Source organism: Saccostrea cucullata, unplaced genomic scaffold, assembly GCF_032062105.1.
Source record: "Saccostrea cucullata isolate Sc308-1 unplaced genomic scaffold, CSIRO_AGI_Scuc_v1 ctg2275, whole genome shotgun sequence".
Classification (NCBI taxonomy): Eukaryota; Metazoa; Mollusca; class Bivalvia; order Ostreida; family Ostreidae; genus Saccostrea; species Saccostrea cuccullata.
In genome coordinates this window covers 39,873-57,544 of record NW_026935912.1, presented here as the reverse complement: position 1 = coordinate 57,544, position 17,672 = coordinate 39,873, and the positions used below count along the sequence as shown (strand labels likewise).

The window sequence follows — 17,672 nt, the reverse complement described above, 5'->3', positions numbered from 1 at the left end:
TTTTCACAGATATGATAATTTTTGCGTAATATTTGAAAGGATGTTTGGACCTGTGTGCTTAATATATGTCACAAATATGCCTCATCCCTATTTTTTCTGAACAGTATGGCAAAACCTTTTGCTATTTATTCGGAAAAATAAAATTTATCTTAAAATTACAGAAATATCTCTCGTTTTAGAGAGATATTTGAAACTGCCAAGCTAAAAAGGAGTGATACAAGCTAAATTGTTAATCAGGTAAATCTATCTTCATAGGTGTCGGAACCGGGGTGGGGTGGGGGGGGGGCTAGGGGACTTAGCCCCCCTCATTTTTGCAAATATATACATTATATAGGCATTGAAAATTGGGGTTTACCTTTTTTTGTTGGTTTACCCCCCCCCCCCCCCCCACACACACTTTCAATTATGATCTTTATAGGTTTCAATATTTGGTTCTGAACATCGTAACATACATCGCGATGGAAATATTAATAGAATTATTATTTTTACATATATACAAGTTTCTTAATATCTCACACAATGTAAATTTATAGGGTGGTAAAGATATTGATTCATAGAAATACTGATGCAGATAAATAAACATGTAGGTGCAAGGCTGTATGTTCCCTGATCTGGAGAATTAAGACACTGATATTCAGCACTACCGTACGTTTCTATATCAGGCCTCGTGTGGTCCGCCTTTCTGTTGGAATGCCTGCACCAACTTCCAAACCTACTTCAGCTTTAATATTTTATCAAATATATGGATTGTTTCTACTTCGGCTCTTTTTTCTATAGGAAGGAAAAACTCAGGAAACGTAACAAAGAAATAGTATTTTATAATAACACTTGCTAATAGGGGAGAACAATGTTTATCGAGTCCAGTTACAATTTTCTCTCTTGAAAATAAAGTCCAAAATCAATATCAAAATCAAAGTACTGAGAGTACTGATAGGCGGAAGCATGTTTGCAGGTTCTTATGTGCAAAACTTTAATGACACATATTTGAAGCATAATCATTTTTAAAAGGGGGGGGGGTGATAAATATTTTGATGGATTGTAGTATTGAAACCAAGGAACAAGAATAAACAATATGTCTCGGTTTTGATGCGGATACATGAGAATAAGTCACGTCAATAGCAATATGAACATTTTAACATTTATTATACCCCCGCTTGAAAAGTGGGAGGGTATACTGTAATCGGTATGTCCGTCCGTACGCACGTCTAGCTGTCCGTTCGTCCGTCTGTTACGCTTTGGGGTACTCATATCTTATCCGCAATTCCTCTTATACCACTGAGTGACATTTAATGAAACCTTCACAGAATTTTTATTACATATTGCCATTGTGCACCTCCTCTTTTACTTTTTGATCTGACAAATATTTTGGGTTTCCCGGCCACAGCAAAACATGGACTTTTCCATTATAATCATATGGGAGGCGGGGGTATCATTTAGTCAGTTCATTGCTCACAGTACCTCTTGTTTTTTGTGAAGTATAACAAGTTAAAATCGAAATGCAAGTTGCAATACATAAAATTTGTAAGATATGGTTTTGGGGAACAAGAAATGGAAAATTATAAAATTTCACACAAAAATGAGAACTAATGAGTAATAAAAAACAATAAATATCACAACTGTTTTTGGGTTTTGTATGTGTACATGTATTAAGTTTTAGTACCAATGAAACAAAGTCTTGTTATAAAACAGCAAATTATATAAGGAATACAACATACACAGAAGACCTTACATAGATTTACAATGTGCTTGTGGTTCTATGAATTGTTTTCATTCAATACATGTATGGCCCAGGTAGAACAAATCACACAAGTCTTTAATGCTGATGATGGGTGAACCCTGTGTCAACAGTCATAATGTCCACAATAAATGGAATATTTTTTTCAGGAGAGCTTCTACCATGGCAGGCCCTTGAATGCCAGACAGTTTTAATTTTATTCCTGTGATAAATTTGTCTTTGATGATTGTATTAAAATATTGGTACATAGATCCCAATATCAGTGGTGATTTCTTTTCTGGAGATTATCTACACAATTCCCTTCACAACTGTCTCTTGGCAGAATTTTCTACAAAGTGTATAATTGAAAAAAAAAATTAAGAATATCTCACAATGTTTATTTAACAAAAATTATTTCACATTATGTATCTGACTTTCAATAAATGAAATCAAGGACTTCAAATAACCTTTTATGATATACCGGTTATTTTAATATATTTTCTAGGGAAGTCAACTTTACCGGGTACGCGATCCAAGGTCCAAGTATCGAATACTAAAAAAAAGTTACTCGTTTACTGGATGTATATTATTTCTTTTTACAAGGTACACATTTTTATCAGAAACTTATCAATTATAACTAAAACATGCAAATGGTAATTAGCATGTCTTCATCTACACCTAGCTGTAAAACACCCATTAACGCCTTGATCTACATTCATTCATTCAGTGAAATCTGACATGCAAAGAAATTAATGCCACTATACCAACTTCAAGAGTGAAGTGGGTATATAGAAATAACAAAAGATTCAAAACTGCGGAAAGTGAACTTGTGTAGTATTTAGTTTAGTGTAAATATACTGGAAACAACCAACAAATGAAATAATATAAGACTAGCGAACCTGACCAACAACATCTGTCCCCTCTCTTTCGCTAGTTATATAACCTACATGTGTACACAGCAGTTTTTCAAATAGATCCAATTAAAACAACCTTTTGTAAATTTGGGTGTATTGTGCATTTGTGTTTTATTTGATAACTAATTTTAGTACCAAAAATTATTTCCAATGGAATTCATAATTATCTGTAAATGTAATGAAAAAGTCAGATATCGAGTAAGCGATTATTAAACATGATAAATATTGACTGATTTGACTTCTCTAATATTTTTTTGTATTTGTTTTCTCTTTCAAAAGCCTACTATTATAAGCAATCATGTATTTGCATGTATTTAAAAAAAAATGAAAAGAAAATAAGTCAACAAAAATTAGAAAAGTCAAAATATACTTTCAAAAATAGTATTCGGTTCAGTTTTGCCATCATAACAAGATGATTTGTTATGCTATAAAAAATATGTATCATAAGTTATGAAAATTTTTTCCACTTATCTAGAAATATAATAAATTGATGTACTCACCTTCAGAAAAGTGTTTCTGGTTGTGCTGAGTTGAGTTTTCTTCTGCCATTAATTTAGAGGTGGCACAGGGCAAATCCACAATGCAGTCTTAATTATATCCCCTTTCTGTTAGCTGCCTCCGTAGCAGGGACACATCTATACAAAACACAATGTAGTTCTTATGCTTGCGTTTTTTGTCCAGATTTTACAGTTTTGGCCCATCCTTCAACATACATGTATTAACATTAAATGAGAAAGGATATATAAATATATACACAAACTCGGCATGATAATTCCTCAAATAATTTCTCCCAGGCATGTAATCATGGTAATTAGAGTACCAGTTCGTTCGATAAGACCCGACCATAACAGCTATCATATTACGATATCTAACATGTCTAAAGCATGCCTGCATAGGGAGGCGACATTTTCAGGTTAAAACAATCAAAGATAAGGGTCAGGTGACAATAAAAGATAGGCTAATCACACAGCGTGAGTTACCTTATTTATTTTAAAGAGAAGGCCTGTCACTTCCAGTCAATCATTGTAAATCATTTGTGCTCCACGTGGGTTTGTTGACAATAATTTCACGCTGAATCGTCTATATGTTAGATAATTACGCGAATGTAGTACACAATTGATAAAAGGAGTTACATACCTCTTTTCTTCTATTTCATACAAGACTATTGAAAAGATAAGTTCCTCAGTAGCTATGTACCTGTCATTAGTTCTTAAACATAATTACCTACTTGAACTATTTTGTCCCTCGTAGTATTTCTAAAGATCGCTTCAGTACCCCGTGCTAATCAAATGTTGAACCCGATTTGTTTATGTTTTAGACATACAGAGTTGTCGTTCGTTCTTCTCTCAAACGTGAAACGTATCAGCAGTAACAAAGTAACTATTCGTTCTATTATTAGGCTATTATTTTTATTGGACTTTTTTACATTAATCAAAATAAATTGTTAAAATAAATTCGCCATAACACACGCTTTTTGATTTGATAATAACGATAAAGATTGGGAAGGGGTCAAATATGATTAAGCGGGTTGTATGCCCTTAGTTTAAGATACATCCGTTTGGAGTACCATGAAGCGGGGCAAAACATCTTGAGAGGTCGAAAGGTCAACAAAGCATGCAAAAGTAAAAGGCGGCTTCCGCCTAATCACAAGAGTGTGCTTTAAATTTACAGCAATTCATTTCCAGCAAGAAATTATAGGATTTTTCTTCCACATGAAAATATATATAACATCTTTAAAGCACCCGAATGATAGAAATCTGGTCATTTTGAGTGAAAATGAAGGATAATCTGCTTTTGTTTCTCCATAGCTTATCTTGACAAGCTGATGAGTGTAATGCTTACGTCACATTTAAGCCGATGGTCGGGCGACTAAATTGTTCTGGCCTTGTCGGCTGAAAGAACAGGATCGGCCGACACAGTATCGGGCGTCACGGAGTAGCTGCAATAATGTAGCCCTCTCCGATTTTTATATCTGACATTTTCTGGAGAGGGCTACAATTCCACAGCATCTCCGTAATGGTGCAAAAATATTTTTTAAATGCGAGTGACTGCAGGCAGAATAAATTGTTTTTACATTCAACTTACTTCTAATAAGACGAAATTTTTATTCACTGTCGACATCATAGCTCGTTAAACGCGAAAACCATGTAAAATAAATCTGTGTATTTTCTTCTCGCTTTCTCAGCAGCCATGACAGTTCACGCGTGACGTACTGAGACTTGCGCTTGAAATTTAGAATAACTCAATAAAGCAAATGTCGATGTTTATAAATAATTGTGATGAATAGTAACACTAAACATCGATAAATAAAATCATTCCATGTGTCATTTTTTCGTAAACAGCGATATAAGGTAATTCCAAAGAAATCCGCTCCCTATAGATCCTTAATCTCATTGGCTGTCCGAAAATAAAATCTGTCAAGGTCAGTAAACATGGCGGATAAATTTAAGCTGTGATGTTGACATACACGAAAAATACTGATATATGGATTGTTCTGTATATTTTTGGATCGATTTATGTCTTGGATAACTAGATTTTGGAAGTCCAGGTAAGACATATAAATAAAGTAGACGTTTACTGACAATTTGAGCCGAAATCCGTGCGGGAGCGAATCGCTCCCGCTCTGCACCATTACGGAGATCCTAAGGAGTTGTAGCCCTCTCCCAAAAAAAAAAAAAAAAAGGGAGAGGGCTACATTATTGCAGCTAGTCACGGAGCAGTCACATTATTTCCTAGGGACACCGATGACTTGGATGAATAACACAAAAATTCTTTTTTCTTTAGAAACCAGCAATATTTTTTCATAGATCTATATTCAGATAGGGGACGTGAGTAATGTTTGCAAGGCAAAATGGCAGAAACTTATAAAATTGTGACTCAGTGTTGAAAATGTGTGCAAAAGTATGGAATTGCATAAAAACGACAAATGGTGCATATCTAAGCAGCAAAGAATACATAAGATTACTTTATATCTTACGGATTAATTATTTATGTTATTTCCGTTCAAAAAATTTATATTAATCCACGCATCAAAATTTTGTTTGTGTTATGTATCCTTAATAGGTTAAATATTCACAAGTCGGCCAATCGTCGCCCGATCATCGAGCTCTGAGCTACAGTTTGATTTTAACCGTCGGCCGAAATTTTCAACACACTTATTGTCCAACGACGGACGACCGACTTAATAAACTGACCGCCGATGGTCGGACGATGATCGAAGGTTGGTCGACGGATAACTGTAGTTGAAGAAATCGGCCACCGACGCATGAAAAATTATAACTTGGACCGATGGACACAAAATTGGTCGGCCGACAAAAAAATAAGTCAAAATCGGCCAAGACAACGGCCGATGAACTGATGACTGTCACCCGAAGAATCCCATTTTTGCTTCAAAACCCGTCGGCCGTTGGTCGTTTTTGGAAATGTGACTGGGGTTTAAGTGTAAGAATGATAGATCAATTTTCAAAATTTTGAAATTTTTCACAAATATGATAATTTTTGCGAGGTATTTGAAAGGATGTTTGGACCTGTGTGCTTAATAAAATTGTCACAAATATGCGTCATCCCTATTTTTTCTGAACAGTATGGCAAGCCCTTTTGCTATTTATTCGGAAAAATTAAATTTATCTTAAAATTACAGAAATATCTCTCGTTTTAGAGAGATATTTCATAAAAAATAGATATATCTCCAAACTTAAAGAGATATCTCTCATTTTAAGAGATATTTCTTTGAGAAAGAGATATCTTTTAAACTTACAGATATATCTCTTATACTTAGACATATACATGTATCTCTTTTTATAAGAGAGTTATCTTTTCCACTTGAACAGATATCTCTTTCTCCTTGAGAGATTTCTCTTTCGTGAAAAGAGATATTTCTTAACGTTAAAGAAAAATCTCGTTCACCTATAGAGATATCTCGTTTAGTTTTGGAGATATCTTTCCAAGTGAAAGAGATATATCTTAAAGTAAAACAGATATCTCTCTTAGATAATCTTAAGAGATATCTCTCAAAGTGAAAGAAATATCGTTCAAAAGTGTCTAAAAGAGATATCTCTCAAGCAAAAAGAGATATCTATTTATTACAAAGAAATATCTCTCCTCGTTATTTTTTTTTTAATTCCATTTGAAATGACTTCTCCCTTTACCGGATGTAAGCTTTTTATACACGGAAGTACATTAAAGTTTGTTTTAAATTCCAACATATTCAACTTTACTTTCTGTTTCGCTTTCTTCTTAAGGGGAGAGTTAATTATTTTATTTTAAGGATGTCTGGAAAAGAGATACCTCTTTTATTAAAAGAGATATCTCTTTAGCTTAGGAAGATATCTCTTTTTGAAAATCTAAAGAGATATCTCTCTAACTAAGAAATTAAGATATCTCTTTTTTAACCTTTTTAAAGATATATCTCTATAACTTTTAGAGATATCTCTCTCGCTTAAAGACATATCTCTCTCGCTTAAAGAGATATCTCTCTAGCTTATAAAGATATCTCTTTTAGTAAAAAAAAATATCTCTCTTACAAAAAGAAAAATCTCTTTTGTTTAAATTTTTTTTATTTCACGAACAAATAGGAAAAGGGCTTGCCATAGAACAGACATCATCTGTTTTAATACCTGCCCTCCCCTTATTGATTCAACAAAAGACAGTTAAACCCTTATCAGTAGCAAGAATGGACTCTTTAAACATGAAATATCATAAATTGTAAATATCTTCCACTCGTATTTCTTTTTGAAAATAAAAGAAAGATGTGCAAAGAACTTTCTTAACATTCTTTAAATGTATTATACAATATATAATACAATGTATAATATATAAATATGTTTCATTTATTTAAGTGTCTATGTTCCTAATTTTAGTTGAGATTTACAATTTAGACACCACAATGGCCACCAGTCCTCTAATGGCCCAAGAAATCATCCTCTGTTGTCTATGTGATGAGAGACCGGCCCTGTTGCACTGTCATCCCTGCCAGACCAACTTATGTCAAGAATGCCTCGGAAAACATTATTTGCTGGACACTCCTCATGACGTAATTAAATATAAAAGCAGAAAGTTTCAACTTAATTTTCCACATTGCGAAATTCACAAAACAGAAAAATGCTGTGCCAGTTGCCAGGATTGTGAAATACCAGTTTGCATGAAATGTGTAACAGGGACTCACAAAGGCCACATTCTTACTAATCTTGCCGAAGATCTTGCAAGCAAAAAACAGCAGATAGAAGAACATTCAGCTGTTCTTGAAAATATTATGAGCCAGTTTGATCAAGCTAACTTGGATATAGAAGCCAAGATAACGTATCTGATTTCTAGATGCGATGATCTACAAACAACCATCACGGAACAGGGCGAAGAATGCCATCAAGTTATTGAGGATATCGTGAAGAAAAAAAAGAAAGACGTTGACAAAATGAGAAAAGGTGCGATTCAAGATTTAAGAAAATTCCAGAATGAAAACAATAGAACATTCTTGAACATAAAAGAAATAGCACAACAGAATAAAGATATTCTTCAGTCAGTTAATGTGAGGGATATTGGCCAATATCAATTGAAATCGTACGTGAATATGCCTTTGGATTTTGAATTACATCAACCAAGTTTGGTTACTAAGGAGATTGATTCAAATCTAATTTGCACATTCTTTGGGGAACTTACTAGTCCCAAATTTTTATCGAAACCAAGTAAAAGGATATACCCTGGTTTAACAGCTGGCAAAAATCTTCTAGCTGAAACGATTGAAATTGGAAGTTTCTGTACCGAAATCGACGAAATTCATCGTTTAGCTTGTCTTGAGACAGAGGAGGTTTGGATTTCTCGAAAGAACGATGGAATAATCGAACGATTTAATATAGATAGTTTCCGGCCGAAAGAGGCGGTTATTTCCAATTGTCGTAGTTGGAAAGGACATCCAAGTGACATAGCAGTAACACCGACAGGAGAACTACTCTATACCGATCGGAAGAATCGTGACATTTGTGTTGTCCAGAATGGAAAATCTATCAAGTGGATAAAAGTTCCGAAAAATTGGGAACCTGCAGGAGTTTGCACCACAAAATCAGGAAATCTGCTCGTCAGTTTACTTGCAGTGAATACTGAAGCATATAAAATTGTTCGCTTTGAAGAAAAGGAGATAGTTCAGGAAATAGAAAAAGGCGCCTATGGCAGTCCTTTATTTAAAGGCGGTTCCTTGATGCTTTTTGTTGCAGAAAATATCAATGAGGATGTGTGCGCTTCTAATTGCAATGACGATTCCGTCACGGTGGTAAACAAGAAAGGAAGATTCCGATACCGTTATAAAGGACAACACACGATGAAGAAACAATTTAAACCTTCTACTATTGTTACAGACTCTGTGGGAAGCATTCTGATGGAAGATTTCGGAAACGAATGTATCCACATCATTGATCAGGACGGAAGATTTCTCTGCCGTCTGGGTTTCTGTGGAAGACTTAGTATAGACAAAGTAGGGCGGCTTTGGGTGGGAGAGTATGGCAGTGGGGAAGTAAAGGTCATCAAATACATAGAATAATAACAATAACTGTAATTATACCCCCGATTGAAAAGCGGGAGGTTATATAGTAATCGGTATGTCCGTCCGTCCGTCTGTACGTCCGTCTGTCCGTCCGTCTGTCTGTTACGCTTTGGGGTACCCATCTCTTATCCGCACTTCCTCTTATACCACTGAGTGAAATTTAATGAAACTTTCACAGAATTTATTACATATTGCCATTGTGCACCTCCTATTTAACTTTTTTGATCCGACACATATTTTGATTTTCCCGTCCACAGAAAAACATGGACTTTGCCATTATAACCATATGGGAGGTGGGGGTATCATTTAGTAAGCCCATTGCTCACAATACCTCTAGTTTCCCAACAGTTAGTTTTGAAGTATAATGCAAATGTTGGTATAAATGGTTACAATAAGTGGTTATCCCCATTTCCTCTTATACCACTAAATGAAATTTGATGAAACTTTCACAGAATCTTTATTACATACTAGTATTGCCATTGTGCACCTCCTATTTTACTTTTTGGTCCGACACATATTTTGGGTTTCCCATAGCAAAACATGGACACTGCCATTGTATTCATATGGGAGGCGGGGGTATCTTTTATTGAGCTCATTGCTCACATTACCTCTAGTTGTTCTGTTGTTCTTTTGTCACGAATTCTATTTTCATTATGTCTTAATGATCTTATTTTTTATTTTATTAAACACAATTGTTCATCAATGGAAATTCCAATGATAGACCTATTTTATTGATAAATGCTGATGATAGTTTTAATTTCTGAAACTCCAGATGGTTTGCAACATACGAAAGCCCATTGAGCTCATTTTCGTAGGTTAAAAAAATAATTAGTTCGCGTTATAACGCGTAACTTTCGCGATATAACGCGCAACTTTCGCGTATAAACGCGTAACTTTCGCGTTATTACGCGAAATTTTCGCGATATAACGCGTAACTTTCGCGAATAAACGCGAAACTTTCGCGTTATTTGGCGAATTTATATGCATATAGTAATGTTTTCAGGGACCTAGATCTTCACTGACAGATAAGAACATGAACGCATACATGGTCTTTTATGAATTTATATTAATAAATTATTATTTCCTCAGAAGATGTCCTGGAGAAATGATGCGAGAATGGTTCGACAATAGGAAAGATTAGTCATCAATTTTTTTTTATTTCAAAACCCTACCAATTAATAAACTGAATTTTACTTTCTTGTACATGTGTTTCAGTTGTTAAATTCAAGAATTTCTTTAGACTGATTATTTTATTGAAGGAAAGTCTCCATTTGACACTTTCTCAAGCATTTTTTATCAGTAACATTTACTACAATTGTACCACTAATAAATTAAGCAATCCATCATTTTAAATTAAAAAGTTATACCTTGTAGAAACATAGCTTAAAAGTGAGTGAACAATGTGTCATTTCATGAGCTTAACGTGTCAGATGATGTTTTTAAGTAATGAATATAAATTGATATTGTTAATTAGAAATTGATCGAGGAGGAGGGATCTACTTTTCCTTAAATTTTCTCAAATATTTATATATCTGAGAGGTTATTGAAAGTTTGTGGACTAGCGCCATGAATCAAAACACTAAGGATCTACAGCAAACAAAGAGTTTTTACACTTTGAATTAATTGTCAATGTTTTCGTAAGCAACGGAATGACAACGTGGCGCAACCTCAAAATACGATGTCGTATTTCTACAGTGAATCTAACGGAGACAAAGGAAAATTTCACATCCAATTTTCACCCACGTGGTGGGACACAATTGACAATTTTACCTTATTTTGTTAATTTTCTGAGATCTTAGTCTTAACAATCTTATTTCAAATTCTCTTGAGAGTGTAAAAAAAGACGTCCGAAAGGGTTGGATTCAATAGCAAGAAAACTTAAAATTGTAGCTTGTGATGGTCCAAGATCAAAATGGACTTTTGCTTTTCTTTGGAATGCATAAACTAGATCAAAATGAAAAGAAAGTTAAGACTTATTTAAATGTCTTGGTTAAACAGCAAAAGTTTCGCGTTATAACGCGAAAGTTTCGCGATATAGTGCGAAAGTAACGCGTTTATTCGCGAAAGTTTCGAGTTATAACGCGAAAAATTAATTTTTTTAACCTACGAAAATGAGCTTGAAATGGGCTTTCGTAGCACCAAGTGTTGAATGTAGTACATTCTTTTACTATACAATGGAATTTAACTGTAAAAGTAGAAGAAAAAAAAACAAAATGTGTTGTATTTAGAAATGTCGGAAAATTGAAACCAGTTGAAAAATGGTATTACTGCGGGCAAGAGATAGATATTGTGAATCATTCTTTATGAATCCCGCTCCTGGGTATGATGTTTAACTATAATGGTTAATTTTTTCAAACTCAAAACATATTTCTGCTCAGGGTAAATGTATAGTTTATTTTAAAAAATGAAAGATTTGAAATTCAATGTGGAAAATAAAATTGCTCTTTATGATACGTATGTAAGTAGTGTGTTATGCCATGCATCAGAAATGTGTGTGTGTGGGGGGGGGGGGGCACAAGTGACCAGATGTATATAAAAAAAAAAGTATACATATGTCATATTGTAAGAGAATTTTAAACGTTAGAAAAACTACTTGTACTGATATGATTTATTGTGAACTAGAAAGAGTAACACATGAAATGTATCGAAAAAAGAAAATTTTAAATTACCGATTAAAACTACAAAAAAAGTGACAATTGTTTACTAATGTTTTGTCTTGTTTACAGGATAGGATTAAAACAAATGATGATGTGTGGATTTCAAACATAAGAAATAAATTCAGCCTAAGTGGGTTATCAAATCTATATAACAATAGTGAAGTAAATTCACATTCTGTTAAGATATTGTACGAAAGAATTTGACTTTATTTGTGATACTTTCAAGCAAAAAACATTGTCAAATATGCATATTTCATGAATAGGATTTTATACCGACATTTGGTGGATAGTTATACCCCCACTTGAAAGCGGGAGGGTCTATAGTAATTTGTATGTCCGTGCGTCCGTCTGTCTGTTACGCTTTGGGGTATCAATCTCTTATCCGCAACTCCTCTCATACCACTGAATGAAATTTGATGAGACTTTCACAGAATCTTTATTATATATTACCATTGTGACCTCCTATTTTACTTTTTGATGCAACACATATTTTGGGTTTCCCATAGCAAAACATGGATACTGCCGTCATATTCATATGGGAGGCAGGGTGGAGGATTATCATTTAGTGAGCTCATTGCTCACAGTACTTCTAGTTTTACTTTGCAGTCATATCTTTGTAAACCTTTACAGATAAAATATATAACATGTACGTGTTTTCAGAATAAGATTATTGCTCCTGACTTAAAAAGTGAAAGAGGGAGATACAATGATACACCTAGGAATTTCAGAAAAATCGATCTTTGTGATACGGGGGAATTAGAAGATGATTTTCATTTTTTACTGAAATCTCCAAAATATGACAATTTGAGAACAAAAAATATGTATCAAAAACTATTATTCATTTCTTCCAGGTGTCTGTAAATTAGTACAATTGTTCAAATACTTGAGAAATATGTAACATTGGAAAATATACTATACGAGTATATATGTTTTGCAAACAAATAAAGAAATGAATTGTTGGAATTATAAATGCTGTACATATTCATTCATACGTAACACTATATAAATATTGCATATAAACCGTGCGCGCATAAATTCCGCGCAGTCGCTATTTTTTGTAATACCACCCGTCGTCAAGCAATGTTGACTGTTGCTACGCAGGAGGGCGTGGCTTCATTATTCAGAGGGTAGTAGTGTTTTTTATCAAATGTTTCTCGACGAATCAGATTCAAGTAATTTACATGAAAGTATAATATTATACATTACTTATGCTGTTATGAATTTTTCTACTGTGTAATATATGTATTATGTATTTATAGTTTATATCTCTGATATGTATGTCTCTTGGTTTTAATAAAATCTGAATCTGAAAATCAGTATGCATTGTACATGTACATTTCATAGTCTTCCGATACTCGTAAATTGTTCACCTTGTCGATTCTTCAGATTCTTGTAAATTTCTTATGTCTTTCACAAATTTTAAAAAACAATTTTCAATTGTCAATGAGTGTACATAACTAATTTATTTAGTCAAGTACTCATTGGCAATTGAAAATTGTTAATTATAGTGAAAGACACTTACATTGTCATTTTTCATTTGTCATTTGCAAAATCATTTTGTTAGAAAAATATGTATTATGATTGTAGACACAAATAGTCTAAAAATAAAGTACATTTATTAAAGAGATGCTTGAGTTTCTGATTGTGCAACGTTATTGGGAAATCTATTTTTTGTATTCATATAAAGCGGTATTTCTTTTTAAAAAAAAAATAGAGAGAGATGGAAACACTGGCTGTCACAGTGGCTTTCAGCTCAACACTTAGATACATGTATATCGACAATATATTATAAATTACAATTGTTACTTAGTTACTTCCATTCATTTGTCGACTCAGTATAACAAAGTGAACTTGGAATAACAGATACCACGGAGTCTGACACATTTACTCTATATTTAAATATTTTACAGTAGAAAACGTAACAAAGTCTGTCATAGCTCTGTTTCATATTTGGATTTCATATTTGCTATGAAAAGACGTTATTGATAATCTTTAAAGTTTAGCGCATTACGACGATAGGCAAACAAGCTAAGACGCTGAAGGCTTTACCGAGGCGGGCCGGATTGAAGCGCAGGAAAGGGAAAGGTGTGGGAGAGACCATCCCCTCCATAAAGCAAAGGGGGTTCACAAGAAAAAAAAAAGAAACAACTTTACAGAAGATCTTCCGGGAGTAGAATATATTGTTATTTTTTTAAGTAGGTTACAAGAAAGATCTCTATTTGATATGCACGTTCTCTTATAATTTCTTTAAAAAAATATTTCAGCTTAGTATAATGCTAGTACATGTCTTAGACAATCTTTGAGTCTTACAACTGTCAACTTTTTTATGTAGTTAAATGCTTTATGTAATAGCTAGATAAATGTTTGAAAGAATGAATGAAATCAAATCAACATTCGAATCATCAAAATTTGAAATTTGATATCTTAAAGATAAGTTTTTTGTATTACTTTCATTAATATTTATAAATGCAGTTTAAGCATATGTTAATAATGTAAATTTTAATATATGCGGAAATGTTCTTTAGAATAAAATGTCCTAAGAAACTTTATGTAACTATGCATAAGAAAACAAATATTCAATCAAAATAAGGCCCAAAACATAAAATTATTTCTAATTGCCTTTTTTCCCAATGTATTCTTTTTTTAGACGGTGGCTATATATAGCCACAGGCTATTGCTGCTGGTCTGGGCTTATGAATAAACAACATGTAAACACACAGGGATCCTAGCGGAGATTTTTGCAGAGTCGAAATAATGGAAGTAGACTTATTTCGATGATTGAAAATGAAATGTACATAGTGAACACATACTTTCAAGTTATTTCGAAGACATTTCGTCGATGGACACAAAGCCTAATTCCTGATATTTGCCGTTATCAATATTTCTCGCCTCATGAATATTCATTGCATTACGCCGAACTACAACTAACTCGTACACCAACCGACTCGCATATTCGTATGCAAACTACAGAAGTGCATGATTTTTTTTCGTTTTTTCTCTCATTTGCGAAAAGTAATTTCGTACACATTGTGTTAGTTTAGAATTATAATTATTGTCAGAATATTTGATGAAAAATATCTGTAGGTAATTGTTTCACTTTCTAACTCCGAAATCAAATAATTATAATATTATTGCTAAACAACTCAAGCCCAACTGTTTCTTAAATACTATTTTGTGAAATTTTTATCCAATAAAACAAAAGTAGTTTATTGCAATTTAACTGAGTCTTTTGATTGTTTCAATTAATTTCTAATATATGTTTACAAGAAAAACGAATACATGTATTCTAAGAAAAAAGAAAAATAGAGGCAGAAAAATATTTTGTAATTTTGTTTTTCTTTCTCTCTTTTTTTCGAGCAGTATACGAGTATTTATTTATCATATTTTAGTCTATCTGAATTCTTTTGATAAAATATAAACAAAAATTAATATTTCATTGACATGCTTTGAAAATGTACATACGCATGATTAAAAACCATTTTTTTAAAAATTATACACGTCGAGTATTATTTCAAAACAAAAGTATCAGACAGATTTTGGTAAACATTATCGCATTTTTATTGTACAAAGGGAAACAGCTATAGGAATAGTGAAAGACGCTGTCACTGTTGACAGCTAACTAATTAGATAGCCTATTTAGTTGAATGTTAGTAAAAATATTGCCCATAACTTTAATACAAATAAATCTTCACAAGGTTGTGCACGAGATTAGTTCCTGACTGTTATTTAAAGAATTAAAGGAAACTCAGCTGTGTGCATCAGTGAAGGCTCGGTGAAATTCCTTAATTTAAATGGGAGTTATATAACATGTTTATAGCAAAAAAGGAATCGTGACGCTGCTTTAGACACTTTGACATTTATATATTCCGTGTGCCATAAGGTGACACGATACATTATATAAAATCTTATAATTTGTTTATTTATGCATAGATCTATTTGAAGTTTGCTTTGTTTTTCTTTTTTTATGAAAAATGAGCTTAAGATCTAGAGTAGAGAAAATTTTAGATCACAGTGAGAATTCATAACACTTTACTTTTTTGTACAAAAATATTAATTTATAAATTAAAAAACATGTATATGTGTTGTGAAAAAATGAAATAAACTTTTATAATTTCTATATCATTTTACACATTCTCACAACATTTTATCTTATTTAATGACGGTCGCCATTTGACGTAGGGTGTTTGCTCTGAAATCACGGACCTGAAGGAGTCCATCCGTACGTCGCGGATTCGACTCCTACTGCTGGACATGCAGATCCGCACTTAATTCAGATTGATATCCCGTATAGCTGTAACACCTAGCAAGAAAAACTTTCCTCGTTCCTCAAAATGTATACCCAAAATGAACGTTTAAAACAAATAAAACCATTCATGTGCCACCGTCTTTCAGTACTCACAGTACTTTGATTTTTAATTAGATGTGCTTGTCGGTTAAAAAACGCGTAAACTATTGCTTATAAAGGTGTGTTGCAACCACTATTGAAATAACGACCACTATTGAAATAATTATATCAATAGTGGTTGAGATTGCATTTCAATTGCAAACATACTTAGTAACCACTATTGAAATACGACCACTATTGAAATAATTTTATCAATAGTGGTTGAGAGTGCATTTCAATAACAGACATAGTTAGTAACCACTACTGAAATACGACCACTATTGAAATAATTATATCAATAGTGGTTGAGTGTGCATTTCAATAACAAACATAGATAATAATTAACCACTATTGAAAAACGACCACTATTGAAATAATCATTTCAATAGTGGGTGAGAGTGCATTTCAATAACAAACATAAATAGTAACCAGTATTGAAATACGACCACTATTGAAAAAATTATTTCAATAGTGGGTGAGAGTGCATTTCGAATTCTATATAATAACCATAGGTTTCAACCACTATTGAAATACTACCAGTATTGAAAGAAAAGTTTCACCGCGTCAGCTACTTTTGAAATAATTATTTCAATGTATATTGGATTCATTGTTCAAAGCACTATTGAAATTGATAATTTTATCCATATTGAAATCTCAATTTCAAAAGTGAACATTATTTCAATATTGTTTGCAACCTATGTTTGTTATTGAAATGAATCTCATCCACTATTGAAATAATTATTGATATAGTGGACGTATTTCAATAGTTATTACTGTCTATGTTTGTTTTTGAAATGCAATCTCACCCACTATTGAAATAATTATTTCAATAGTGGTCGTATCTCAATAGTAGTTATTACCTATGTTTGTTATTGAAATGCACTATCAACCACTATTGAAATAATTATTTCAATAGTGGTCGTATTTCAATAGTGGTTATTACCTATGTTTATTATTGAAATGCACTCTCAACCACTATTGATATAATTATTTCAATAGTGGTTATATTTCAGTAGTGGTTATTACCTATGTTTGATATTGAAATACACTCTCAACCACTATTGATATAATTATTTCCATAGTGGTTGTATTTCAGTAGTGGTTACTAACTATGTTTGCTATTGAAATACACTCTCAACCACTATTGATATATTATTTCAATAGTGGTCGTTATTTCAATAGTGGTTGCAACAAGGGTGCATTCTGTCTTAGAATATTGAATAAAGGCTATTAGTTCTGAGTTTCTTTCTTTTTTCTATGTCATTCAAAGTTTCTAACTACATAAGTTTGATAATATACATCCATTTTCTATCTTAAACATGAGAGAGAGTGTTCTGTGTTTCAGTTGCCAATAATTATAAACAATGATCAAAGCAGATAAAAGTTTCCGACATATAAGACAACAGTCTATGAAAGGGGTGTGACTCCTCTGTGTCCTTTGGTGGTCGTTTCGATATGCGATGCCGACATT

At 32.9% G+C, this 17,672-nt stretch overlaps 1 protein-coding gene across 1 annotated transcript; it reads left to right on the top strand.

Annotated features, from left to right (window-relative positions):
- The first annotated feature begins 7,513 nt into the window (after window positions 1-7,513).
- LOC134244214 (uncharacterized) lies at window positions 7,514-9,157 on the top strand. The gene has a single exon (XM_062726476.1). The coding sequence runs from the start codon at window positions 7,514-7,516 to the stop codon at window positions 9,155-9,157; it is 1,644 nt and encodes a 547-aa protein (XP_062582460.1).
- The last annotated feature ends 8,515 nt before the right edge of the window (window positions 9,158-17,672 follow it).

Coding starts and splice junctions, on each gene's coding strand:
- LOC134244214 (XM_062726476.1), top strand. CDS start 7,514: ATGGCCACCAGTCCTCTAATGGCCCAAGAAATCATCCTCTGTTGTCTA.